The sequence below is a fragment of the Dryobates pubescens genome, chromosome 25 (assembly GCF_014839835.1).
Source record: "Dryobates pubescens isolate bDryPub1 chromosome 25, bDryPub1.pri, whole genome shotgun sequence".
NCBI classification, from domain to species: Eukaryota; Metazoa; Chordata; class Aves; order Piciformes; family Picidae; genus Dryobates; species Dryobates pubescens.
This window is the reverse complement of record NC_071636.1, coordinates 16,276,898-16,302,193: the sequence shown is the minus strand read 5'-3', so window position 1 is coordinate 16,302,193 and position 25,296 is coordinate 16,276,898. Positions and strand designations below refer to the sequence as shown.

General features: G+C 52.1%; 1 protein-coding gene across 1 annotated transcript in view; it reads left to right on the top strand.

Moving 5' to 3' along the window:
* Nucleotides 1-25,296, top strand: part of LOC104308890 (maltase-glucoamylase) — a 70,286-nt gene that overhangs the window by 11,436 nt on the left and 33,554 nt on the right. The window contains exons 12-26 of the mRNA XM_054172842.1: nucleotides 96-209; nucleotides 1,132-1,216; nucleotides 3,748-3,865; nucleotides 5,323-5,494; nucleotides 6,423-6,539; nucleotides 7,663-7,817; nucleotides 9,594-9,678; nucleotides 11,316-11,372; nucleotides 13,066-13,190; nucleotides 14,257-14,345; nucleotides 15,278-15,327; nucleotides 17,064-17,234; nucleotides 18,946-19,095; nucleotides 21,357-21,569; nucleotides 24,746-24,900. Coding sequence (XP_054028817.1) covers nucleotides 96-209; nucleotides 1,132-1,216; nucleotides 3,748-3,865; nucleotides 5,323-5,494; nucleotides 6,423-6,539; nucleotides 7,663-7,817; nucleotides 9,594-9,678; nucleotides 11,316-11,372; nucleotides 13,066-13,190; nucleotides 14,257-14,345; nucleotides 15,278-15,327; nucleotides 17,064-17,234; nucleotides 18,946-19,095; nucleotides 21,357-21,569; nucleotides 24,746-24,900 — 1,856 coding nt within the window. The remainder of the gene's footprint in view (nucleotides 1-95; nucleotides 210-1,131; nucleotides 1,217-3,747; nucleotides 3,866-5,322; nucleotides 5,495-6,422; nucleotides 6,540-7,662; nucleotides 7,818-9,593; nucleotides 9,679-11,315; nucleotides 11,373-13,065; nucleotides 13,191-14,256; nucleotides 14,346-15,277; nucleotides 15,328-17,063; nucleotides 17,235-18,945; nucleotides 19,096-21,356; nucleotides 21,570-24,745; nucleotides 24,901-25,296) is intronic.

Genomic DNA, 25,296 nt, shown 5'->3' with positions numbered 1-25,296 from the left:
ACCTGAGCCATTCTGGGATTCTGTGATGGTTGAATGCAACTTGGTTGAATGCAACTTCACTTCTCTCTTGCAATGACTTCCCCCTTTGGTGGCAGGTGTGGCCAGGACAAACGGTCTTCCCAGACTTCTCCAGCCCTGAGTGCACCAGCTGGTGGGTGGAGGAATGCAAAATCTTCTATGACCAAGTGCCCTACGATGGGATCTGGATTGTGAGTAAATCCTGGTTTGGGCTTTTTAAGCAGAGTTGGATGCACGTGGGTGAGGTTTGTGTTGTTTTTCTCCCGTGTTGGCTGCTTGCTGCTGTCAGTAAGAAGTGATTCCATTAATCAAACGTGTCCAGAGAAGGGCAACAAAGCTGGGGAGGGGTCTGGAGCACAGCCCTGTGAGGAGAGGCTGAGGGAGCTGGGGTTGCTTAGCCTGGAGGAGGCTCAGGGGAGACCTTCTTGCTGTCTACAACTACCTGAAGGGAGGTTGTAGCCAGGTGGGGGTTGGTCTCTTCTCCCAGGCAAGCAGTACCAGAACAAGAGGACATAGTCTCAGGCTGTGCCAGGGGAGGTTTAGGCTGGATGTTAGGAAGAAGTTCTTCACAGAACAGAATAGACCAGGTTGAAAGAGAGGATTTGCCTTTGGAATGTGCTGCCCAGGGAGGTGGTGGAGTCAGCATCCCTGGAGGTGTTTAGGAAGAGCTTGGATGGGGTGCTTGGTGCCATGGCTGAGTTGATCAGATGGTGCTGGATGATAGGTTGGACTCGATGACCTCAAAGGTCTTTTCCAACCTGGTTAATTCTCCTCTATTCTCCTCTGCTCTCCTCCTGGTTGCTGGATGAGAATGTAATGGAATAGAATATATTTTAGCTTCTTTAATTTGGTTTAATTTCATTTGAATCAATGTAGCTTGGTATAGTCAAGATAGTTTATTTTACTTAAACCAAGTTAAACTTAATGAATTTTAATTTCATTTAACTTAATTTGTTTTGGTTTAATTTGATTTAATAGCTCCCTCCCCCCCTCTCCCTCCCTCCCCCAGTGTTTGGCTGACAGTCTAGGAAATGTTGTTGATATGAAGATAAAAAACAACCCCCCAGAGCCCAGTTGGTGAAAGCAAAACTTGTGATTGATGTTTCCCTTCAGGATATGAATGAAGTCTCCAGCTTTGTCCAAGGCTCAAACAAAGGCTGTGAGGACAACGACTGGAACTATCCTCCCTACACACCACGTGAGTCCTGCTGCCTTGGAGGGTGTGGGGTGGACAGCTAAACAAAAGAGCCAAGGGAAAAAAGATAACTGAAAAGCAAAGCAGGAATCAAATAAAGCAAAAAAAAATAAATAAGCAAAAATTGAGTTGAAAAACAGATTAAAAAAAATTTAAAAAGGAAAATAAAAAATAAATTAAAAAGAAAAAAAAAAAAGAAGAAACTGAAATTAATGAAGCCTGGATGAAAAGTTCATGAAAAGCTGAATCAACAATGTGGCCAGCAGGAGCCAGGGAGGTCATTGTGGCCCTGGACTCTGCATTGGTTAGGCCACACCTTGAGTCCTGTGTCCAGTTCTGGGCCCCTCAGTTTAAGAAGGGCATCGAGACACTTCAATGTGTCCAGAGAAGGGCAACAAGGCTGGGGAGAGGCCTTGAGCACAGCCCTGTGAGGAGAGGCTGAGGGAGCTGGGGTTGCTTAGCCTGGAGAAGAGAAGGATCAGGGGCGACCTCATTGCCCTCTACAACTACCTGAAGGGTGGTTGTAGACAGGAAGGGGTTGGTCTCTTCTCCCAGGCACCCAGCACCAGAACAGGGGGACACAGTCTCAAGCTGTGCCAGGGGAAGTTTAGGCTGGATGTTAGGAAGAAATTCTACAGAGAGAGAGATTGGCCATTGGAATGTGCTGCCCAGGGAGGTGGTGGAGTCGCCGTCCCTGGAGGTGTTCAAGGGGAGATTGGACGTGGCACTTGGTGCCATGGTCTGGTTGTGAGGTCTGTTGGGGCAGGTTGGACTTGATGATCCTTGGGGTCTCTTCCAACCTTAGTTATACTGTGAGACTGATACTGTGATACATTTACAAACCAGGGGAGGGAGTCCCACACCTCCAAGTGCAGTCCCAAAGCTGCCAAAAAAAAAAATAATAACAAACGTTAAAACCAAACAAAAAAGAATCAAAATTGAATCAAAAAGCAGCACTGCTCGCAACGAAATGCAAACCCAAAGCAAACAATGAAGACAGGATTTAAGGACAAAATGAAACAAAAATGTTAAAGCAGAAAAAGGAAAAAAAAATAAAAATTTGCATTTTAAAAATTCAAAAATTGAATCAAAAATTTAGCTAAAAAAAAAAGTATTAAAAATGAAACTGAACAACTGAGGTCTCCTCAAAGCTTTTCAGCTGAGCTTTGTTTGCTGACGACACCAAGCTGGGGGCAGAGGTTGATCTGCTGGAGGGTAGAGAGGCTCTGCAGAGGGACCTCAATAGGCTGGGCAGATGGGCAGAGTCCAAGGGCAGGAGATTGAACACATCCAAGTGCCAGGGGCTGCACATTGGCCACAGCAACTCCAGGCAGAGCTACAGGCTGGGGTCAGAGTGGCTGAGAGCAGCCAGGTAGAGAGGGACCTGGGGGTGCTGGTCGATGGTAGACTGAACATGAGCCTGCAGTGTGCCCAGGCAGCCAGGAGGGCCAATGGCATCCTGGCCTGCATCAGGAACAGTGTGGCCAGCAGGAGCAGGGAGGTCATTCTGCCCCTGTACACTGCACTGGTTAGGCCACACCTTGAGTCCTGTGTCCAGTTCTGGGCCCCTCAGGTTAGGAAGGAGGTTGACTTGCTGGAACGAGTCCAGAGAAGAGCAACAAAGTTGGTGAGGGGTTTGGAACATAAGCCCTATGAGGAGAGGCTGAGGGAGCTGGGGTTGCTTAGCCTGGAGAAGAGGAGACTCAGGGGTGACCTTATTGCTCTCTACAACTACCTGAAGGGAGGTTGTAGACAGACGGATGTTGGTCTCTTCTCCCAGGCAGCCAGTACCAGAACAAGAGGACACAGTCTCAGGCTGTGCCAGGGGAGGTTCAGGCTAGATGTTAGGAAAAAGTTCTATACAGAAAGAGTGATTTCCCATTGGAATGGGCTGCCTGGGGAGGTGGTGGAGTCGCCATCACTGGAGGTGTTCAGGAGGAGCCTTGATGGGGTGCTTGGTGCCGTGGGTTAGTTGTTTGGGTGGTGTTGGATTGGTTGATGGGTTGGACGCGATGACCTTGAAGGTCTCTTCCAACCTGGTTTATTCTATGTATTCTATCTGGTTGAGGGCAGGGAAACTTTACAGTGAAGACCCCCTGGGCCTAGGCGGGACCACCGCCCCCCGGGCCCCGGCTCGCTGGCCGGCGCTCGCCCGGGCCCAGGCTCGCCGGCTGGAGCTCAGCCAGGCTCGCCGGCCGGCGCTCGCCCGGGCCCAGGCTCGCCGGCTGGAGCTCAGCCAGGCTCGCCGGCCGGCGCTCGCCCGGGCCCAGGCTCGCCGGCTGGAGCTCAGCCAGGCTCGCCGGCCGGCGCTCGCCCGGGCCCAGGCTCGCCGGCTGGAGCTCAGCCAGGCTCGCCGGCCGGCGCTCGCCCGGGCCCAGGCTTTCAGAACTTTTGCCCTGTTCAGCTGGTTAAATCTTTGTTTTCCCTCCCCAAATGTCATCCAAACCCTTGAAGAGATCTCCTGAATTTCCATCAATTTTATGTTCTCCAGTGGAAAATGAAGGTCCAGTGACTGTCAATCTTCTTCCTCCCAGATGTTGTGCAGAGGCTCCTGTTTTCCAGCACCCTCTGCATGGATGCCAGGCAGAAGTGGGGACGTCAGTACGATGTCCACAACCTCTATGGGTACTCCATGACCCTCTCAACGCAGCGGTGAGGATCTGCGGCCGCTTGTGGTCCATATCTTCATCAGTGACCTGGAGGAGGGGACTGAGTGGACCCTCAGCAGGTTTGCTGATGGTACCAAACTGGTGGGGTGGTGGCTGGCACCCATTGGGCTCTGCTGCCATCCAGTGAGATCTGGACAGGGTGGAAAGCTGGGTGAGGAACCTCGTGAGTTTTAACAAGGACAAGAGCAGGGTCCTGCACCTGGGGAGCAGCAACGCCAGGCACCGGCACTGGCTAGGAGCTGTCCTGCTGGAAAGCATCTCCATGGAGAAGGACCTTGGAGTGCTGGTGGACACCAAGTGCCCTTGTAGCCAAGAAGACCTGGGGTCCAGCAGGTCTAGGCAGGTTCTTCTGCCCCTCTACTCTACCCTGTTGGGGACACACCTGGAATGTTGTGTCCAGTTCAAGAAGGGCAGGGATCTCCTGGAGAAGGTCCAGTGGAGGCTACAAGGATGATGAAGGGGCAAGAACATCTCTGCTGTGGAGAAAGACCGAGAGAGACCTGGGGATCTTGGCAGTGTTGGGTCGATGGTTGGACTGGGCGACCTTAAAGTTCTCCGACCAAAACCATTCCATGACCCAGCACTGAGCCCCTCCCAGCTCAGACCCAACCATCTCCTGGGCTGGTCCCCAGCAGTGTGGGCAGCAGGTTCTGCCCCTTTGCATCACTCTGTTGGGACCCCACCTGCAGTGCTGGGGCCAGCTCTGGAGTCCTCAGCACAGACGGGGACCAGTGGGAATGGGGCCAGAGAAGGTCACAACCATGCTGGGAGGGCTGGAAGCCTTCTGCTGTGAGGCCAGGCTGAGAGGGCTGGGGTTGTTCAGCCTGGAGAAGAGAAGGCTTCAGAGAGACCTTCTGGTGGCCTTTCAGTGCTTCAAGGGTCCTCAGAGAAAGCTGGGAACAGACTTTTGAGCAGGGCCTGTTGGGACAGGACTAGGGGGGATGGTTGAAGCTAAAAAGGGAGAGATTTACACCAGATCTATGGAAGGCAGTGAGGGTGGGGGGAGCCTCGCCCACGTTGCCCAGAGAGGTAGGAGCAGCCCCATCCCTGGAACCATTCCGGGTCAGGTTGTTTGGGGCTCTGAGCAGCCTGCTCTGGTTGGGGATGTCCCTGCTGACTGCTGGGGGATTGGAATGGATGAGCTTGAAAGGTCCCTTCCAACCCAAACCAGTCTGGGATTCCAGAGTGATTAATTTGGTTCAGGACACTTGTGTGAGCTTCAGGATGTCCCTGGCTGCATGGCCATGCTGATCAGGACTCGTGGCTGATCCTTTCTTCATCACCATGATCAAGCTGGTTGAGGGTTGTGAGCAATCAGTGAGCACCACGAGGCCCTTTCCTCCTTCCAGCTCTGCTCATCTTCACAACTGCAGAGTTTTAGCCTTGTTTTCTTACCCAGTTCCAACTGGTTTTTGGTTGTTTTTGTTTCCCCACTTTCAGAGCCATTGAAGCTTTGTTCCCTGGCAAGCGCAGCTTCCTCCTGACCAGGTCCACTTTCGCAGGCTCAGGGAAGTATGCAGGACACTGGCTGGGTGACAACACAGCATCGTGGGACCAGCTGAAGTGGGCCATACCTGGAATGCTGGAGTTTGGCCTCTTTGGAATCCCCTATGTATGAAAACAGCTGGCTTGGATCCAGGGTTGGGTCAGCAGGGGTGGATCCATAATGACAGGAGGGTGGCAGAGGCTTTGCAGAGAGGTCTGGACAGATTGAATCAATGGCTTGAAGTCAATAGGATGAGGTTCAAGGAGGCCAAGTGCTGGGTCCTGCACTTGGGTCACAACAACCCCATGAAAGGGGTTCAAGGCTTGGGGCAGAGCGGCTGGGAAGCAGCCTGGTGGAAAAAGGACCTCGGGGGGCTGGTTGGAGGCTCTGCAGAGGGACCTGGACAGGTTGAATCCGTGAGGTGAGGTCAGCAGGATGAGGTTCCACAAGGCCAAGTGCTGGGTCCTGCGCTTGGGTCACAACCCCAAGCACCACTCCAGGCAGAGTGGCTGGGAACTGCCCAGCAGAGGAAGTCCCGGGGGTGTTGGCTGATAGCAGCTGGAGATGAGCCAGGCCAAGACGGGCCACCACCATCCTGGCCTGGATCAAAACCAGTCCAGCAGTCACAGGGATGTGATGGTGCCCCTGTGCTGGGCACCGGTGAGGCCACTTGAGTCCTGGGTTCTCTTTTGGACCCCTGACCCCGCAAAAGACTTCTTGACTGGAATAGTGGTCAGGCATGGTACAGGCTGGCCAGGGAGGTAGTGGAGTCCCCATCCTTGGAGGTGTTCAAGCAGCTGTAGATGTGCTTCAGGACATGGTTTAGTGGTCATGGGAGTTGGGTTCTGGTTGGACTTACTGATCTCAGAGGCGTTTCCCAGCCTTAGTTTCTCTGATGCTCTGTAGAAATGGCCAACTCCTGGCCCTGGTTAGCAGTGAGGGCTGAGCTGAGAGACACAAACTGATTCCATTCTGGGTGTTTTGGAGGGTTGCTTTGGGAGTGAGCAGAGCTGCAGCCCTGCACACTAACATCTGCTGCTGCTTTTGTTTGAAGATTGGAGCAGACATCTGTGGCTTCTTCGAGAACACCACAGAAGAGCTCTGCCGGCGCTGGATGCAGGTCGGAGCCTTTTACCCCTTCTCCAGGAACCACAACACCGAGAAGTGTGCTGTAGGTGGTCTGCTTTTGTCACTGAATTGCCACTTAACCTCCTGCTCTGGGAGCTGCTTTGATTTACTCCTTTAGGGTAAAACACCTCCTGTCCTTTGCCCTCAGCAGCTGTTGGCTCGAACTGGGACAATAATATAGAACCCTAGAATCAATGAGGTTGGAAAAGACCTCAAGGATCATCAAGTCCAAGCTGTCGCCCAACACCTCCTGACTACTAAATCATGGCACCAAGTGCCACATCCAATCCCCTCTGGAACACCTCCAGGGATGGGGACTCCACCACCTCCCTGGGCAGCCCATTCCAACAGCCAATCTCTCCTTCTGGGGAGAACTTCTTCCGAACATCCAGCCTAAACCTCCCCTGGCACAGCTTGAGACTGTGTCCTCTTGTTCTGGTGCTGGGTGCCTGAGAGAAGAGTCCAACCCCCACCTGGCTACAGCCTCCCTTCAGGGAGTTGTAGACAGCAATAAGGTCTCCCCTGAGCCTCCTCTTCTGCAGGCTAAGCAACCCCAGCTCCCTCAGCCTCTCCTCACAAGGCTGTGCTCCAGACCCCTCCCCAGCTTTGTTGCCCTTCTCTGGACACCTTCCAGCATCTCAACAGCTTTCCTGACCTGAGGAGCCCAGAACTGGACACAGGACCCAAGGTGTGGCCTAACCAGTGCTGAGCACAGGGCACAATGACCTCCCTGCTCCTGCTGGCCACACTGTTCCTGATGCAGGCCAGGATGTCATTGGCCTTCTTGGCCACCTGGGCACACTGCTGGCTCATGTTCCACCAGCTGTCAATCAGCACCCCCAGGTCCCTCTCTGCCTGGCTGCTCTCAGCCACTCTGCCCCCAGCCTGTAGCTCTGCCTGGGGTTGTTGTGCCCAAAGTGCAGCACCTGGCACTTGGACTTGTTGAATGCCATCCTGTTGGCCTCTGCCCAGCCTGGCAAGCTCCCTCTGCAGAGCTCTCCTACCCTCTGATTAACTCCTGCCCCCACCTTGGTGTCCTCTGCAAGTTTACTGATGCCTGACTCAATTCCCCTCATCCAGGTCATCAATAAAAATAATATGAACAACAACAACCAATAATGGCAGCAATATCAGTAACAGCAGCAACAACAATGATTTCTTTTCAGCCTCAGGATCCAGCCTTCTTTGGAGCTGACTCAGTCTTGGTGAGCACCTCGAAGCACTACCTGAACATCCGCTACACCCTGCTGCCCTACCTGTACAGCCTCTTCTACCGAGCTCACACCCGGGGGGACACGGTGCTGAGGCCTCTTCTCCACGAGTGAGTTCACCCTCCCCAGGTGCAGGGGTTCAGAACTTTGGGGCCACATTAACCAAAACGCAGAGGGAAAGGCAAAGGGAAGCTGTATTTCCAAGCAAAGCTGCACTCCACAATGGCATGCAGTGAATGGGTACAAATGTGCAGCGCTTACAGTGCTATCCAGGTGTTTGCAATCAGGAAATAGCATGGAAACCCCCCTGGGTGGGGGAAAGCTGCCCTGCTTCTCCCCCTAACCTCCCTCCCCCTTTTCCTCTGATTAATTGGAAGAACAGAGAGCTGTTAGAAAGCTCAGTTAGTCTCATCTGCAGGGCTGTTAGATAGGAAATCCCTTCCAGCAAAGCAGCCAGAAGAGACCGAAAAGAACAGATGTGGGAGATGAGACCGATGAGGGTCTGCTTTCACACACCTGGCCAACGAAATCAGTGTGGAATAATCTCTTGGTTTCCTTTTTACACCCAACTGTGGCCTTGTTCCTGCTGCTTCGCTCTTCTGCTCAAAAATCTGCAGCTAACTTTTCAAAGGCACAGCCTGAACCTGCCACACCAGGGGCTTCGTGCTCTGAGCGCTGCCCCCAGTGCTTTGCTTGGGTTTGCTCTCAGTCCTTTTTATTTCATCTCAGTTGCTTTGGTTTATTCTACTTTATGTCATCGTTTTCTTTTGCTTCATTTCATTTTGTTGTTTGATTTCATCTGAGCTCATTGGCTCATTTGATTTCTTTTTGTTTGTTTTATTGTCTCTAGTGTGATTGCATTTTATTATTTAACTTCACGTCGGTTTTTGATTGATTTCCTCTCATTTCGCTGTGGTTCAGTTCAGTTTAGCATTTCATTCAAGTCTTGCATTTCAGTTCTTCTGTTTGTTTGTTTTATTTCATTATTTCATCTCACCTCATCTTATTGTCTAATCATTTAATTGTTTTAGATGTCATTTGAAATGTCATTTTGGTGGTGAATGGTGCCACAGCCAGCTGGCAGCCAGGCACCAGTGGTGTGCCCCAGGATCAGTGCTGGGCCCTGTGCTCTTTAACATCTTTATTGATGATCTGGATGAGGGCATTGAGTCCATCAGCAGTAAATATGCTGATGACACCAAGCTGGGGGCAGGAGTTGATCTGCTGGAGGGTAGAGAGGCTCTGCAGAGGGACCTCGACAGGCTGGACAGATGGGCAGAGGCCAAGGGCAGGAGATTGAACACATCCAAGTGCCAGGTTCTGCACATTGGCCACAACAACCCCATGCAGAGCTACAGGCTGGGGTCAGAGTGGCTGGAGAGCCGCCAGGTGGAGAGGGCATGGGGCTACAGGTCTATGGTAGGCTGAACATGAGCCTGCAGTGTGCCCAGGCAGCCAAGAGGGCCAATGGCATCCTGGCCTGCATCAGGAACAGTGTGGCCAGCAGGAGCAGGGATGATTGTGATGCTGGTGAGCTGCTGTGGGTGACCCTTTCTGAGCAGAATGTGTTGGCCTGGGTGATCTCCAGAGATCCCTTCCAACCCTCATCATGGTGATCACCATGTGAAGCTTTTCAATAGACAAGCAAGACCTTGGGCCACTAGGATTGATTATGATCATATTAATTAATAGATTAGTTGTTATCAAGACTGGATGATCTCCAGAGGTCCCTTCCAGCCCCACCATGGTGATCACCAGGTGATGCTTTCCCATAGTGATTCTGGACAAGCAAAGCCTTGGGCCATTAGACTTGCTTACCATGGTGTTAATCAATAGATCATTAATTAGCAAGTGCAATCAATGCCTCTGATTTTCTTCTTGTTTAGGTTCTACTCTGAAAGTGCCACCTGGAGCGTGGACAAGCAGTTCCTGTGGGGTCCTGGGCTCCTCATCAGCCCTGTGCTCGATCCAGTAGGTCTCACTTTCTTGATGTCTTCTAATGAGGCCACCTTGAGACCCCAGCCTCACTTTTTCTACAGGGGATTGCAGGGAAAACCCCAACAAGTTGGATTTTGTGACCCCGAAGCCACCTCCTCCTTTTATTCCCTTGGTTTCAAGCTGCCTTCTGGGGCCCTCAACACAAGGGTGATGTGGACCTGCTGGAGGGGGTCCAGTGGATGATCATCTTGGCCACCAAGATGATCAGAGGGCTGGAGAACCTCTCCTGTGGGGACAGGTTGAGTGAGTTTGGGTTGTTCAGCCTGGAGAGGAGAAGGCTCTCTGGAGACCTTAGAGCAGCCTTCCAGTACCTGAAAGGGACCTACAGGAAGACTGGAGAGGGACTGTTCAGGAGGACCTGTGGTGATAGGATGAAGGTCTCAAACTGGAGCAGGGGAGGTTTAGGTTGGACATCAGGAGGAAGCTCTGCATGATGAGGATGGTGAGGGGAAGCCCACAGTACCTGAAGGAGGCCTACAAGAGGGATGGAGAGAAACTGTTTGAAAAGCCCTGCAGTGCCAGGGGCAATGGCTTCAAACTATCACTGGGGATATTCAAGGTGAAGCTCAACAGGGCTCTGAGCGACCTGATCCTAGTGGAGGATGTCCCTGCTGACTGCAGGGGGTTGGACTGGATGAGCTTGGGAGCTTCCTTCCAACTCAGACTGTTCTATGGTTCTGTGGTTTGATCCTTATCCACTGCAAATGCTGAATTCAGAGAGACTTACCCTGCAAGAGCAGGCTTCACAGAGGCTAGCAGCAGGTCTGAGGGCTTCTCCCTGATAGAAGCAGCATTACAAGCTCCCCACAGGGTCTGTGTGCCCAGAGAACCCACTCCTGCGTGGCATGAATGTCCTCCACCAGTGTGGAGGGGACACAGAGGCAGCCCTTCTGCTGCTCTGTTTTGGTATCAGAGGTCTCTGATGCAGAACAAGACCCCTGCTCAAAGCAGCAAACACCTGAAACAAGCCAGCAGGGAAAAAGGCAAATGAAGATGATTTTGGAGGTCCCTTCCAACCCAAACCACTGCTTTCCATCATTCCATGATTTAACAGTGCTGCTGAACTGCCTCTCTTGTGGTGGGTCAGCAGTGTTAAGACTTTGGGTTGAGTTTCCACCCGGCCAGGTGTGGGACCTGGGTTGTTCCCTTCCCTTTTGGGCATCATTGTAGAACACTGTGGAACACTGGAACAGGTTGCCCAGGAAGGTGTTTTGGGCTCTGTCCCTGGAGATACTCAAGGTGAGGCTGGACAGGGCTCTGGGCAACCTGATCCAGTTGGGGATGTCCCTGCTGACTGCAGAGGGGTTGGACTGGATGAGCTTTGGAGGTCCCTTCCAACCCAGCCCATTCTGTGAGTCTGTGAAAACCAAGAAAGAAGCTGAAAAAAGCTGAGGAGGAATGGTGGTTGGTTTCTTCTCATCATGGTATCATTGCCATCTGGGGAACTTGGGGCTTCTTTGCTGTGCTTTCTCTCCAGTTGAGGAGGGGGAAGTGGGAGAGCAGCTGGGTGAGCACCTGGCTGAGCACCTGGCAGCCACCCATGGTCAGTCAACTGTTTTGGTTTGCTGGAGGCTTGAGTGTGAAAGGAAGTTTCTGTGTTTCACTTGCAGGGGGTGGAAGTCATCCAGGCCTACATCCCTGACGCTGTCTGGTACGACTATGACTCGGTGAGTAAGGAGAGCAGCTCTGGGGGGGCTCTTGATGGAGAGAGCAGCAGATGGGGAGAGGGCATTCTGCCACATTGCTGTGGTGAGACCTCACTCAGAGTCCTGTGTCCACTCTGGAGCCCTCAACACAGGAAGGACGAAGACCTCAGGGAAGTGGGTCCAGAGGAGGCCACAAAAATGATCAGGGGGGTTGGAACACCTCTGGTATGGGGACAGGCTGAGGGAACAGGGGGTTGTTCAGCCTGGAGAAGAGGAGGCTCTGGGGAGACCTAACAGCAGCCTGCCAGGGCCTGAAGGGGATCTACAAGAAATCTGGGGAACAACTGTTTAGAAGGGCTTGTTGTGATAGGAGAAGGGGCAGTGGTTTGAAACTGGAGCAGGGTGGATTTAGATTGGATGTTAGGAACAAGTTCTGCACCATGAGGGTGGTGGAACACTGGAGAAAAGGTTGCCCAGGGAAGTGTTGGAGGCCACATCCCTGGAGACTTTCAAGGTCAGGCTTGATGGAGCCCTGAGCAACCTGCTGTAGTTGAGGCTGTCCCTGCTTACTGCAGGGGTATTGGACTAGATGACCTCTGGAGGTCTCTTCCAACCCAGTGCAATCTATGATCCTATGATTGATGTCGAGATGAGGTCAGGTGGCTGTGGGTTGAGTTGAGGAGGAGCAGGTTGGCTGAAACCAGAGCGGAGGGCACCTTTATAGGGACCTTGAAAAGCCAAGTCACTTCTCACTGAGAACACAGAAAGGCCTCTTGCCAATCTCCTGCCCCTGGGGTTGGTGGTTGGAGCTGGTGGAAAAGGGACAGGACTCAAACATCCCAGCAGGTCTTGCTCTGGTGGGGTTGCTTCTGAAATGAATAATCTGATTATTAAAGGAGTAATTTGGTTATTAAGTGAATAATCTGGTTATTAAATAAATAATCTGGTTATCAAGTGACTAATCTGACTCCTAAATGAACAGTCTGATGCTCTCCATAGGTAGCATTCTATAGCATTCTGCTCTGCAGTGGTTTGACTTTCATCACCACCACACAGCACCATGGACATTCACAGAGCTGAGATGGAAGGGGAGGTTCTCCTGCCCCTCTACTCTGCCCCAGTGAGGCCACATCTGCAGTACTGGGTCCAGTGTTGGTCTCCCCACTTCAAGAGAGACAGGGAACCCCTGCAGAGTCCAGTGGAGGCTGGGAAAGGGCTGAAGGGCCTGGAGCACCTCTGTGAGGAGCTCTGGGGCCGAGAGCCCGGAGAAGAGCAGCACCAGAGGGGATCTGAGCAATGCTCAGCAAGAGCTAAAGGAGCTGTGGAGGGCAAGAGACTGGGCCCAGACTCTAGTCAGTGGTGCCCAGTGCCAGCACAAGGGTCAAGAGGCACAAGCTGGAACCCAGGAGGTTCCATCAGGAGAAACTTCTTTGGTGTGAGGGTGCTGGAGGCCTGGAGCAGGCTGCCCAGAGAGGTTGTGGAGCCGCCTCCTCTGGAGAGCTTCCAAACCTCACCTGGCCATTGCTGGGCAAGCTGCTGTGGGTGCCCTGCTGGAGGAGGGAGGTTGGATGAGATTCAGAGGTTCCTTTCCACCATGCTGGGACTCTGGGGTTCTGTGAAAAGAAGGGAAAAGAAAGAACTGAGAGAAATCTCAGCAGCCACTAATGCAACCTCCTCCTCCTCCTGTTCCTCCTTTCTCCCCCCTGTTCATTAGGGAGCAAGCATCCGGTCGAGGAAGCAGTGGGTGGAGCTGCACCTTCCTGCAGACAAGATGGGGCTTCACCTGAGAGGAGGCCACATCTTCCCTGTCCAGCAGCCAGCCACCACCACTGTGCAAAGGTAAAGCCTGCAGGCTCAGCCTGGCCTGCAGCAGGCTGGGGTGAAGGGCAGGGGCGGGGGTCAGGGATGAACTTGAGGCCACCAGGGGAAAAAAAAACCCCACACAACAAACATCATCATCATCATCTCATCATCACAACAGCAGCAAGAATGTTAATAATAGGAGGGGGAGGAGTGATAATGATGATAATGAAGACAATAACAACCACAATAATCAAATAAAAGCAACAACAGGGATTGGGCCAACCCCAGGCACAAATTCTGGCTGGGTGAAGAGGGAGTTGTTATCACTGCTGCTGCTGTGTTACTACTAACACCATGATCAACATCATTATGGCCAACAGTGTCAACAATGCAATGCTCACCTTTAGAACTGTTTCTTGGTAGCATATATCAGCAGTCTATTATCATAAGAGTAAACTATTGCATTCTTGGTAACAATATCATTACTTACTATTATTGATAATTATTAGCAATGGCAAATGCTGTTACTAATATATAATCTAACAATAATACCAAACACTGATAAATTCCTTGTCTTCTTCCTCCTCTTCTCCCTGCTCTACTTCATCTTGGTGGTGTTGTTGTTGTTGGGTTTGTTGTTATTGTTGTCATTGTCATATGAGGACAATGGCTGTGGACGCTCTCTGAGGGGCCAGGCTGGATGAGGCCTTGAGCAGCTGAGTCTAGCTGAGAGCTGTCCCTGCCCATGGTGGAGAAGCTGGAGGAGATGACCTCTGAGATCTCTTCCAACCTGAGCTGTTCTGTGATTTCTTAATATTTGCTGTCTGCACTCTGAAGGGTGGGGCCCAGTCCCCCACTGCCAGGGCTGGTGATCAAACTGATTTAATTAATGATGGCCAGAGAGGGCTTTTATTCTCCACATAACATTCTCTAAGCTCCCCATGGATCTTCTGTTGTTGTATGAAAATCCTTGAAGGCAAAAGCCCTTCTTCAACCAGGGACTAGTGCAAGACAACTCCTCAAGGCTTTGAGACCTTGGTGGCTGCTCCAGGCTGCCCAGAAGCTCCTAACGTTGTGGTGGTGTTCTGGTTTTATTGCTCAGCCGTAAGAACCCCATGGGCCTCATCATTGCACTGGATGACAAGGAAGAAGCAGTTGGGGAGTTATTCTGGGATGATGGAGAATCCACAGGTGAGTCTTCATTGAGCTAAGGACAAGGGGTTGAGGTTCAGCAAGGCCAAGTGCTGGGTCCCACACTTGGGTCATGGCCACCCCATAAAGGCTGCGGCCATGGGGCAGAGAGGCTGGAAACTGCCCAGCAGAAAGGACCTGAGGGTGCTGGTTGACAGCAGCTGAAGATGAGCTCAGGGGGTGCCCAGGTGGCCAAGAAGTTCACCAGCAGCCTGGCCTGGAGCAGCAATGGTGTGGGCAGCAGGAGCAGGGCAGGGATTGTCCCCCTGGACTGGGCACTGCTGAGGCCACACCTTGAGTGCTGGGTTTGGTTTTGGGCTCTTCACTGCAAGAAGGACATTGAGAGACTGGAGCAGGTCTAGAGAAGGGCAAGAATGCTGGGGAAGGGTGTGGAGAACAGGGCTGGGGAGGAGCAGCTGAGACCTGGGAGTGTTTCGTGTGGAGAAGAGGAGGCTGAGGGGAGACCTCATTGCTTTCTGCAGCTCCCTGAGAGGAGGTTGGAGCCAGGTGGGAGTTGGGCTCTTCTGAAGAACAAGTGACAGGACAAGAGGAAAAGACCTCAAGTTGCCCCAGGGGAGGTTTGGGTTGGCCATGAGGAACAATTTCTTCCCCTTGGGTGTTATCAAGGCCTGGCCTAGGCTGGCCAGGGCTGTGGTGGAGTCCCCATGTCTGGAGGGCTTTCAAAGTCCTTGCTGAGAGCCAAGGTTTGGTAGTGCCCTGGTGGTGCTGGGTTAAGAGACTCAAGGATCTGAAAAGTCTTCCCCAACCAAGGGGATTCTGGGATTCTGGTGACAACCAAATTGTTGGTATTGGCAAATTTGAATAATTGACCAAACCTGATGGGAGAGGCTCTCCTGGCTCCCCTTTCCTGCCCCCTCCCCCTCACTGTCTCGTTCTGTGCTGCAAGTCTCATTCCTTCCTCCACATTTTAGGTACCATCAGCAGCAAATCCTACATCTCCTATGACTTCAGTGTGGCCAATGTAAGTCTTTAGTTTTTCTAATAGGATCTGATTTTCATTACTAATAATTTCTAGAGATGTTTTCCCCCCTGCCCCCTCTCTTCCCAAAATCTGGACTAAAAAATGCAGTGTTTGGCAGAGCCATTTCCAAGGGGGGGCACTGGAGCGAGGTGGAAGCTGACATTTTCCTCATGTTTTGTCCTATTTCTCTTTAATATTCACTATGTCCTATTTTAATATCTTGATTTGGTATATCCATAAGTGAGGAGTTGGCTTGCTGGAAGGTGTCCAGAGAAGGGCAACAAAGCTGGGGAGGGGTCTGGAGCACAGCCCTGTGAGGAGAGGCTGAGGGAGCTGGGGTTGCTTAGCCTGGAGAAAGGAGGCTCAGGGGAGACCTTATTGCTGTCTACAGCTACCTGAAGGGAGGTTGTAGCCAGGTGGGAGTTGGTCTCTTCTCCCAGGCAAGCAGCACCAGAACAAGAGGACACAGTCTTAAGCTGCACCAGGGGAGGTTCAGGCTGGAGGTTAGGAAGAAATTCTACACAGGGAGAGAGAGTGATTGCTCATTGGAATGGGCTGCCCAGGGAGGTGGTGGAGTCACCATCCCTGGAGGTGTTCAGGAGGAGACTTGATAGGGTGCTTGGTGCCATGGGTTAGTTGATTAGGTGGTGTTGGATGATAGGTTGGACTCGATGATCTTGAAGGTCCAACCTGGTCTGTTCTAGTCTATTCTACCTAAATGTCTGAATTTTATGTTGTTATACCTGAATTGGCTATGACCAACCCAGTCTACTTGAGAGGTGTCCCTGCCCATTGCAGGGAGACTGGAGGAGATATCTCTGAGGTCCCTTCCAACCTTTGCCATTTGAGGATTCTGTGGTTTAAGGGTGGGCTTGGCAGTGCTGGGTTAATGGTTGGACTGGATGATCTTAAAAGTTCTCCTCCAGCCAAAACCATCTTCCAGCACTGTGTGCTGGCAGCCCCAGACCAAATCATCTCCTGGGCTGGTCCCCAGAGGCTCTGTTCTGCTGAGACCCCACCTGCAGTGCTGGGGCCAGCTCTGAAGTCCTCGGCACAGCAGAGACAGGGACCTGTTAGGGCAGGGCCAGAGGAGTCCACAACCACAATGGGAGGGGTGGAAGCCCTCTGCTGTGAGGTCAGGCAGAAAGAGTTGGGATCACTCAGCCTGGAGAAGAGGAGGCTCCAGGGAGACCTTCTGGTGGCCTTACTGGGGCTGCTAAGAGAGGTGGGGACAGACTTTGAGCAGGGCCTTTTGAGACAGGACAAGGGGTGATGGTTTTAATGTTTGACACTGAGGATGGGGAGAGCAGAGAAGACAGCAGAGAAGCTTTTGGGCCTTATTTCATGTGCTGGACTCACCTGACAGGACAGCCAGTTTCTGAAACATCTCAAACTGGCCCAGGGTGCCCAGAGAGGTGGGGGCTACCCCACCCCTGGAACCATTCCAGATCGAGTTGTTTGGGGCTCTGAGCAACCTGCTCTGCTTGGGGATGTCCCTGCTGACTGTAGGGGGGTTGGACTGTATGGCCTTGAAAGGTCCCTTCCCACCCAAACCAGTCTGGGATTCCATGAGACACCTGGGGGCTGGCCTCTTGTTTGTCATGGGCTCCAAGATCTCTTCGCTCCCTGCAGTGACCCTGCCCAGATCTAAGAAGTAAGAACCGAAGACATTTCAACAGCCCCTCCCTCTGCATGAAGAGACCTCTTGGTAATTCTGTGTGACTCTTGTTCCTCAGAATGTTCTGGAGATGAAGGTCACAAACAACAACTACCAGGATCCGAACAACCTGATCTTCCAGGAGATCAAACTCCTGGGGCTGCCCCGGCAGCTGCTCTCCCTCACGGTGCTGCAGGGCAACGTGGTGCAGAATTCTGCTCATAACATCAGCTACAACCCTGCAACTGAGGTAAACATCAGCAACAACAATGAGAATGCTAATGGTGATGATAAGAAGAAGAATGATAACAATACTAATAGCAGTGGTAATAATAACAATAGCAAATCAATGGCAACAACAATATAACAAATGATTATTATTAATAATAAACCAGTACTAATAAATCAATACTACCACTACTGAATCAACACTGAGATTAAGACTAACAGTAACACCACTACTGCCAAATCAACACTACTGCTAACTTCAAGAAATCAATAACAGTAATTGTAACAGTAGCCACAGTAACAATAGTAATTCTGAGAACAACAAGAAGAATAGCAGCAATAATCACAATAGGAGAATATGGCTTGGGCCAACCCCAGGCACAAATCCAGGCTGGGCTGAGAGCAGCCCTTAAGAAAGAGGCTTGGGGGTGCTGGGTGCTGAGCAGCTCCCCAGGAGCCAGCAGTGCCCTCATGCAGCCCAGCAGGCAGCTGTGTGCTGGGCAGCAGCCAGAGGAGTGTGGGCAGCAGGGCAGGAGAGGGGATTCTGCCCTTGGCTCTGCTCTGCCGAGACCTCACCTCCAATCCTGCCTCCAGTTCTGGTGTCCCCAGCAGAACAGGGACACAATGCTGCTGGAGTGAGTCCAGAGGAGGCCACAAAGATGATCCAAGGGCTGAAGCACCTCTGCTGTGAGGATAGGCTGAGGGAGCTGGGGGTGTTCAGCCTGGAAAGGAGTAGAATCTAGGGGGACCTTAGAGCTGCCTTCCAATACCTGAAGGGGCTACAAGAAGGCTGCAGAGGGACTGTTTCCAAAGGCCTGCAGTGACAGGATGAGTAGAAATGGTTTGAAATGAGACATTTAGATTGGATGTTAGGAGCAAGTTCTGCACCATGAGGGTGGTGGAGCACTGGGACAGGTGCTGAGGGATGTGGTTGAGTTCAGGCATGCCAAGGCTCTGAGCATTCCGACATAGTGCAGGATGTTCCTGCTGACTGCAGGGGGGCTGCAGAGGTCCCTACCAGCCCAAACCATGCTGTGTCAAATCAGTAATGCCAGGAATACTCCAAATGAATCTCAGAACCTAAATACATCTGATCATAAAAGTACTCTGCATAAACTCAGTCATCTAAGTGCTGCCACAAACACATTCATTGTGCAAAGACTGATCTGAATCGTTCCAGTGAGAGAACAACTAATGAATGCATTAAACAAGCAACAGCAATAATAAAAGGCTACAAATAGAAACCACAGTGCTTTAAAATCAATTTCATTTGACTTGAGAAGGAGACCAAAGAGCCCCAAAGGTTTTAAACCAAGTTAATTCAACTTCAAGAAAAGAAGCCAAAGAGCCCCAATCAGTTTCATTGGCTGAAAGGAGTCCAGAGTGAGTCCCAGGGCTTAAAACCAGTTTCATTTGGCTTAAAAATGAAAGAAAAAGGGGGGGGGAGAGGGGCAAAGAGTCCCAAAGGTTTAAAATCAATTTAATTTGGCTTAAATCAGACCAAAGAGTCCCACCCTGCCCCTCACCCCCCGTGGGACTCCTTGGGATGGGTGGGAGCAGATCTGTAGATCTTCCAGGCAGGAATTCCAGACTCTGAGGAGAGGCTGCCTGTGGGCAGGGCGTTTTCTTCTTTATTTGTTTGGAGGGTTTGAACAAAAGTTGGAGAATTTCACAGTATTTGAATGTTTTAATCTATGAAGGGCAACTGATGGCTTTAAAAAATCAAACTCTAGGTCGCTGTCATCCAAGGACTGCAGCTGGAACTGGGAAAATCCTACACCTTGAGTTGGACCCTGGCAAGCAACATCACTGAAAAATTCGACTGCTACCCTGGGATGGATGCTTCCAAGGAGAAGTGTGAAGAGCTGGGCTGTGTCTGGACTGTAAGCAACAAAGCTTCTGCTAACCCTGTCGGGAAGAGGCAGAGCCAGAACTTGGTTTACTGATTGAGTCGTTCACTACAAGAGAAGTTTCCTTTGTCCTCTCTGGAAAGAGAGATTGCCCCTTGGGATGGCTGCTCGGGGAGGGGCTGGGCCGACGTCCCTGCAGGTGTTTAAGGGACACGGTCTGGTTGATTAGCTAGGGTTAGGGGATCAGTTGGTCTTGATGTTCTTGGAGGTCTCTTCCAACCTGGTTGGTTCTGTGATTCTGTGACTTAAACAATAGGGGTAGGTTCTTGAGATCTGGCTTGCAACAAGCTGTGCTCTTCTAAGTCATGAAAAAGAGAGGAATGGAAGATGGTGGGCTTGGAAGGGTGGAAAGACTCTAGGGGGACCTCAGAACTACCTTCCAATATGTGAAGGGATCCTGCAGGAAGGATGGGGAGGGGCTTTTCATGAGGGTGTCTGGAGACAGGACAAGGGGGAATGGTTTGAAGCTGAGGGAGAGCAGGGCCAGACTGGAGCTGAGGAAGAAGTTCTTCAGGATGAGGGTGGTGAGACTCTGGCACAGGCTGCCCAGTGGGCTGTGGCTGCCTCCTTCCTGGGGGTGTTCAAGGCCAGGTTGGATGAGGTCTTGAGCAGCTGAGCCTACTTGAGAGGTGTCCTTGCCCATAGTGAGGAGTTTGGAGCAGATGTCCTCTGGCCATCAGCCAGCTGTTTACACAGTGAGATGTCCACCCATCCAAGCCATGACCATTGATTGGTTAACCACAGTGTGATTTTCTGGACAAGTGTGGAGTCCTGCACCTGGGCAGAAATACAGCAGGCACCAGTACAGGTTAGGGGCTGTCCTGCTGCAAAGCAACTCCAAAGAGAAGGGCCTTGGTGTCCTAGTGGACAGCAAATTCTCCACAGGACAGCGACATGCCCTTGTGGCCAAGAGAGCCATTGGGATCCTGGGGTGCATTAGAAAGTGTCCAGCAGGCCTAGGGAGGCTCTCCTGGCCCTCTCTTCTGCCGTGGTGAGACCACACCTGGAGTAGTGTGTCCAGTTCTGGGCTCCCCAGTTCAAGAGAGACAGGGATCTGCTGGAGAGAGCCCAACAGTGAGCTGTGAGGATGATGAAGGGCCAGGAGCATCTCTGCTGTGAAGAAAGCCTGAGAGCCCTGGGGCTGTTCAGTCTGGAGAGGAGAAGGCTGAGAGGGGGTCTGAGCAACGTCTATAAATATCTGAGGGGTAGGGGGCAAGAGGAAGGTGCCAGGCTCTTTTCAGTGGCACTTGTTAATAGGACAAGGAATAATGGATATGAGCTAGAACCCAGGAATTTCCACCTCAGCATGAGGAGAAACCTCTTTATGGTGAGGGTGACAGCACTGGAGCAGGCTGCCCAGGGAGGTTGTGGAGTCTCCTTCTCTGGAGACTTCCAAAGCCAGCTTGGATGTGCTCCTGTGTGACCTGCCCTTAGTGACCCTGCGTTGGCAAAGGGCGTTGGACTGGAGAGTAGCCAGGCAGAAAGGGAGCTGGGGGTGCTGGTTGATAGTAGGCTGAACATGAGCCTGCAGTGTGCCCAGGCAGCCAAGAGGGCCAATGGTATCCTGGCCTGCATCAGGAACAGTGTGGCCAGTAGGAGCAGGGAGGTGATTCTGCTCCTGTACACTGCACTGGTTAGGCCACATCTTGAGTGCTTTGTCCAGCTCTGGGCTCCTCAGTTTAGGAAAGCTGTTGAGATGCTGGAAGGTGTCCAGAGAAGGGCAACAAAGCTGGGGAGGGGTCTGGAGCACAGCCCTGTGAGGAGAGGCTGAGGGAGCTGGGGTTGCTTAGCCTGGAGAAGAGGAGGCTCAGGGGAGACCTTCTTGCTCTCTCCAACTCCCTGAAGGGAGGTTGTAGCCAGGTGGGGGTTGGTCTCTTCTCCCAGGCAACCAGCACCAGAACAAGAGGACACAGTCTCAAGCTGCACCAGGGGAGGTTTAGGCTGGATGTTAGGAAGAAATTCTACAGAGAGAGAGATTGGCCATTGGGATGTGCTGCCCAGGGAGGTGGTGGAGTCACCGTCCCTGGAAGTGTTTAGGAAGAGAGTGGATGGGGTGCTTGGTGCCATGGCTGAGTTGATCAGATGGTGTTGGATGATAGGTTGGACTTGATGATCTCGAAGGTCTTTTCCAACCTGGTTAGTTCTATTCTGTCTATCTCTGGAGGTCCCTTCCAACTCCTAACATCCTGTGACTGTGTGGTCTAAGACCTCCCTTGTCACCTTTCCATCCTCAGGAGGACCCCTCCAGCTCAGGTGCTCCCTACTGCTACTACCTCAGCGCTGACAATGGTTACTCTGTCACCGATGTGAGGTACACAGACTCGGGCCTGAGGGCCAACCTCACCTTCAACAGGAGCGTCAGAAAAGCCTTTGAGAAAGCAACAGCACCCATCAGCACCCTGGCCCTGGAGGTGACATACCACAGCAACCACCTGCTGCAGTTCAAGGTAAGGTGGAATTTCTCCTGACTTGGGTTGTTCCACTGGTCAAAATTGCAGATTCTGGGGGGAAAGCAGGGTTTGAGTCGGTCTTGTGTGGTGTGAAAGTCAAGGAGTTCCTGCTTTCGTTGCTCTGAAACCAACTCATTCCAACTTCTATGAGAAGAAAAGAAAGGGAAAAAAAATCCAATCTTTTAATGCTGGCTAAAAATTCAACCGAAAAAGTGAAATTCATGAACGGTACCAGAAAGGTGAAAATTTATCAGTGGCACCAGAGCTTGAAATCCATTGCTGCTGCCCCACTGTGGACTCCGTTGCTGCTGCCCCACTGTGGACTCCGTTGCTGCTGCCCCACTGTGGACTCCGTTGCTGCTGCCCCACGGTGGAATCCGTTGCTGCTGCCCCACTGTGGAATCCGTTGCTGCTGCCCCACTGTGGAATCCGTTGCTGCTGCCCCACTGTGGACTCCGTTGCTGCTGCCCCACGGTGGACTCCGTTGCTGCTGCCCCACTGTGGACTCCGTTGCTGCTGCCCCACTGTGGACTCCGTTGCTGCTGCCCCACGGTGGACTCCGTTGCTGCTGCCCCACGGTGGACTCCGTTGCTGCTGCCCCACGGTGGACTCCGTTGCTGCTGCCCCACGGTGGACTCCGTTGCTGCTGCCCGACTGTGGACTCCGTTGCTGCTGCCCGACTGTGGACTCCGTTGCTGCTGCCCCACTGTGGACTCCGTTGCTGCTGCCCGACGGTGGACTCCGTTGCTGCTGCCCCACTGTGGACTCCGTTGCTGCTGCCCGACGGTGGACTCCGTTGCTGCTGCCCGACGGTGGACTCCGTTGCTGCTGCCCGACGGTGGACTCCGTTGCTGCTGCCCGACTGTGGACTCCGTTGCTGCTGCCCGACTGTGGACTCCGTTGCTGCTGCCCGACTGTGGACTCCGTTGCCGCCGCTGCCCGACTGTGGACTCCATTGCCGCTGCTGCCCGACTGTGGACTCCATTGCCGCTGCTGCCCGACTGTGGAATCCATTGCCGCCGCTGCCCCACTGTGGAATCCATTGCCGCTGCTGCCCCACTCTGGAATCCAGTGCCACTGCCCCACTGTGGATTCCAGTGCCGCTGCCCTACTGGGGAATCCAGTGCCGCCGCTGCCCCACTCTGGAATCCATTGCTGACTCTGGAATCCATTGCCGCTGCCCCACTCTGGAATCCATTGCCGCTGCCCTACTGGGGAATCCATTGCCGCTGCCCCACTCTGGAATCCATTGCTGACTCTGGAATCCATTGCCGCTGCCCCACTCTGGAATCCATTGCTGACTCTGGAATCCATTGCCGCTGCCCCACTCTGGAATCCATTGCTGACTCTGGAATCCAGTGCCGCTGCCCCACTCTGGAATCCAGTGCCGCTGCCCCACTCTGGAATCCAGTGCCGCTGCCCCACTCTGGAATCCATTGCCGCTGCCCCACTCTGGAATCCAGTGCCGCTGCCCCACGCTGCTGCCCCACTCTGAAATTCATTGCTGCTGCCCCACTCTGAAATTCATTGCTGCTGCCCCACTCTGAAATTCATTGCTGCTGCCCCACTCTGAAATTCATTGCTGCTGCCCCACTCTGAAATTCATTGATGGTACCAAAAAAAAAAGGCGAAATTATTTGTCATACCGAAAACAGTGTCAAAAAGGGGGAAAAAAATCCATTAATGGTACCAAAAAAACAGGTGAAAATCTTTTGCTACCCCCCCCAAAACTAAAGCCAACAATTAAACACTAAGAAACAAAATTCTGAAACAAATCCCATCAAACTAAAAAAAATAATAATTCAATTGAGCTCTAAAAGAAAAAAAAAAAAAGGTATTGATGGAATTAAGCAGCCCCAGAACAAGAGGACACAGTCTCAAGCTGTGCCAGGGGAGGTTCAGGCTGGATGTTAGGAAGAAGTTCTTCCCAGCAAGAGAGATTGGCCATTGGGATGTGCTGCCCAGGGAGGTGGTGGAGTCACCATCCCTGGAGGTGTTCAAGGAGGAGACTTGATGGAGTGCTTGGTGCCATGGGTTAGTTGATTAGGTGGTGTTGGATGATAGGTTGGACTCGATGATCTTGAAGGTCTCTTCCAACCTGACCTGGTCTGGTCTGGTCTATTCTATTCTATTCTAAAAAACAAAGGTGTCATTCATTGATAGGAGCAAAAAGGGTGAAGTTCTTTTATGTTACCAAAAAACTACACTGGGACCAAAACCTTTGAAAATCATTCAACAAGTCCTTCCTGGCCCAAAAGAAAACCTCCAGGTGCTTCATTTTCTGAGCCAAATATTTTGAAGGTGTTTGAAGAAAAGATGTTAAAATAAACATGCTGAGCTCAGCAAATGTTACTGGCCCCCTCTTAGGGCTGTTTTCAGCTCTCACCATTGTTGGTAAGAAGCAGCTGAGCAGCTCCTAGGGAGCAGTTTGGAGTCTCCTGCTCTGCTGATGAATTGCTGGCAGTGGTTTCACTCTTGAACCAGTAGAGGTGAGAGGTCCACCTGCTGGAAGGAGGCTCCCCAGGGAAGGACCTGGGAGTCCTGGTGGACACCAAGTTGCCCATGAGCCAGTAAGGTGTCCTTCTGGCTCAGAAGGTTAATGGTGTCTTGAGGTGTATCAAGAAGGGTGTGGCCAGTAGGTCAAGGGAGGGTTTTGGTCTGCCCTAGTTGCCATAGATATCTGCAGTTCTGGGCTCCCCAGTTGAAGGGGGACAAGAAACTACTGGAGAGAGTCCAGGGGAGGCTGGAAAGGTGCTTAGGAACCTGGAGCAGCTCTGTGAGGTGCAAGGGCTGAGAACCCTGGGGCTGAGAGCCTGGAGAAGAACAGCCCCAGAGGGGAGCTGTGCAATGCTCAGCAAGAGCCAAAGGTGGGGGCCAATAGGATGGGGCCAGACTCTTGCCTGTGGTGGCCCAGGGGCAAGGGGCACAAACTGGAACCCAGAAGGTTCCACCTGAACATGAGGAGAAACCTCTTTGGTGTGATGGAGACTCTCCTCTGGAGCCCCTCTGGCCATGGTGATCCTGGGCAAGCTGCTGTGGGTGCCCTGCTGGAGCAGCGGGGTTGGACTGGGTGACCTCCAGAGGTCCCTCCACCGCCGCCGCGCGGGGACAGGGTGAAAGTGTGCCTTGCTTACCCGTGGACATTCCACTGACCCCTTGGTCTCCTTGCCCAGATTTACGACTACGCCAACCCTCGCTACGAGGTGCCGGTGCCCCTCAACCTCCCTGCGGCCCCGGAGGGCTCGAGCCAGGAGCGCCTCTACGACGTGGTGCTGAAGAGCAAACCCTTTGGCGTCCAGGTGTGGCGCAGGAGCACAGGAACAATGATGTAAGGCCCTGCTGCTGCCACCTCCTGCCTCCGTTTCGCTTTCCTACTTCCGTTTTTCCCTTCTCATCCCCTCAATTTTGTTTCCTCAGTGAATTTTTCTCTCTCGAGTTCTCAATTTAATTTGCACACTTAGGCATTTTCATTTGATTATTTCCTCACTGAAATTTGTCATTAGCTTCTCTAATTCAGTTCTCTCACTTCCCTCCTTGTATTTCCTCACTCCTATCATTTTATTCCCTCATTTAGCTTCCTCACTTTCCTCATTTAATAGCCTCCTTTAATCCTCTCACTTTTATCATGCAATTTCCTCTCTTTACTAATTATTTCCAAATTAAAATTTTTCAATTAGTATTTTTTTTTCTCCTTCAATTACCTCAAATTTTTGTTTCATTTCCT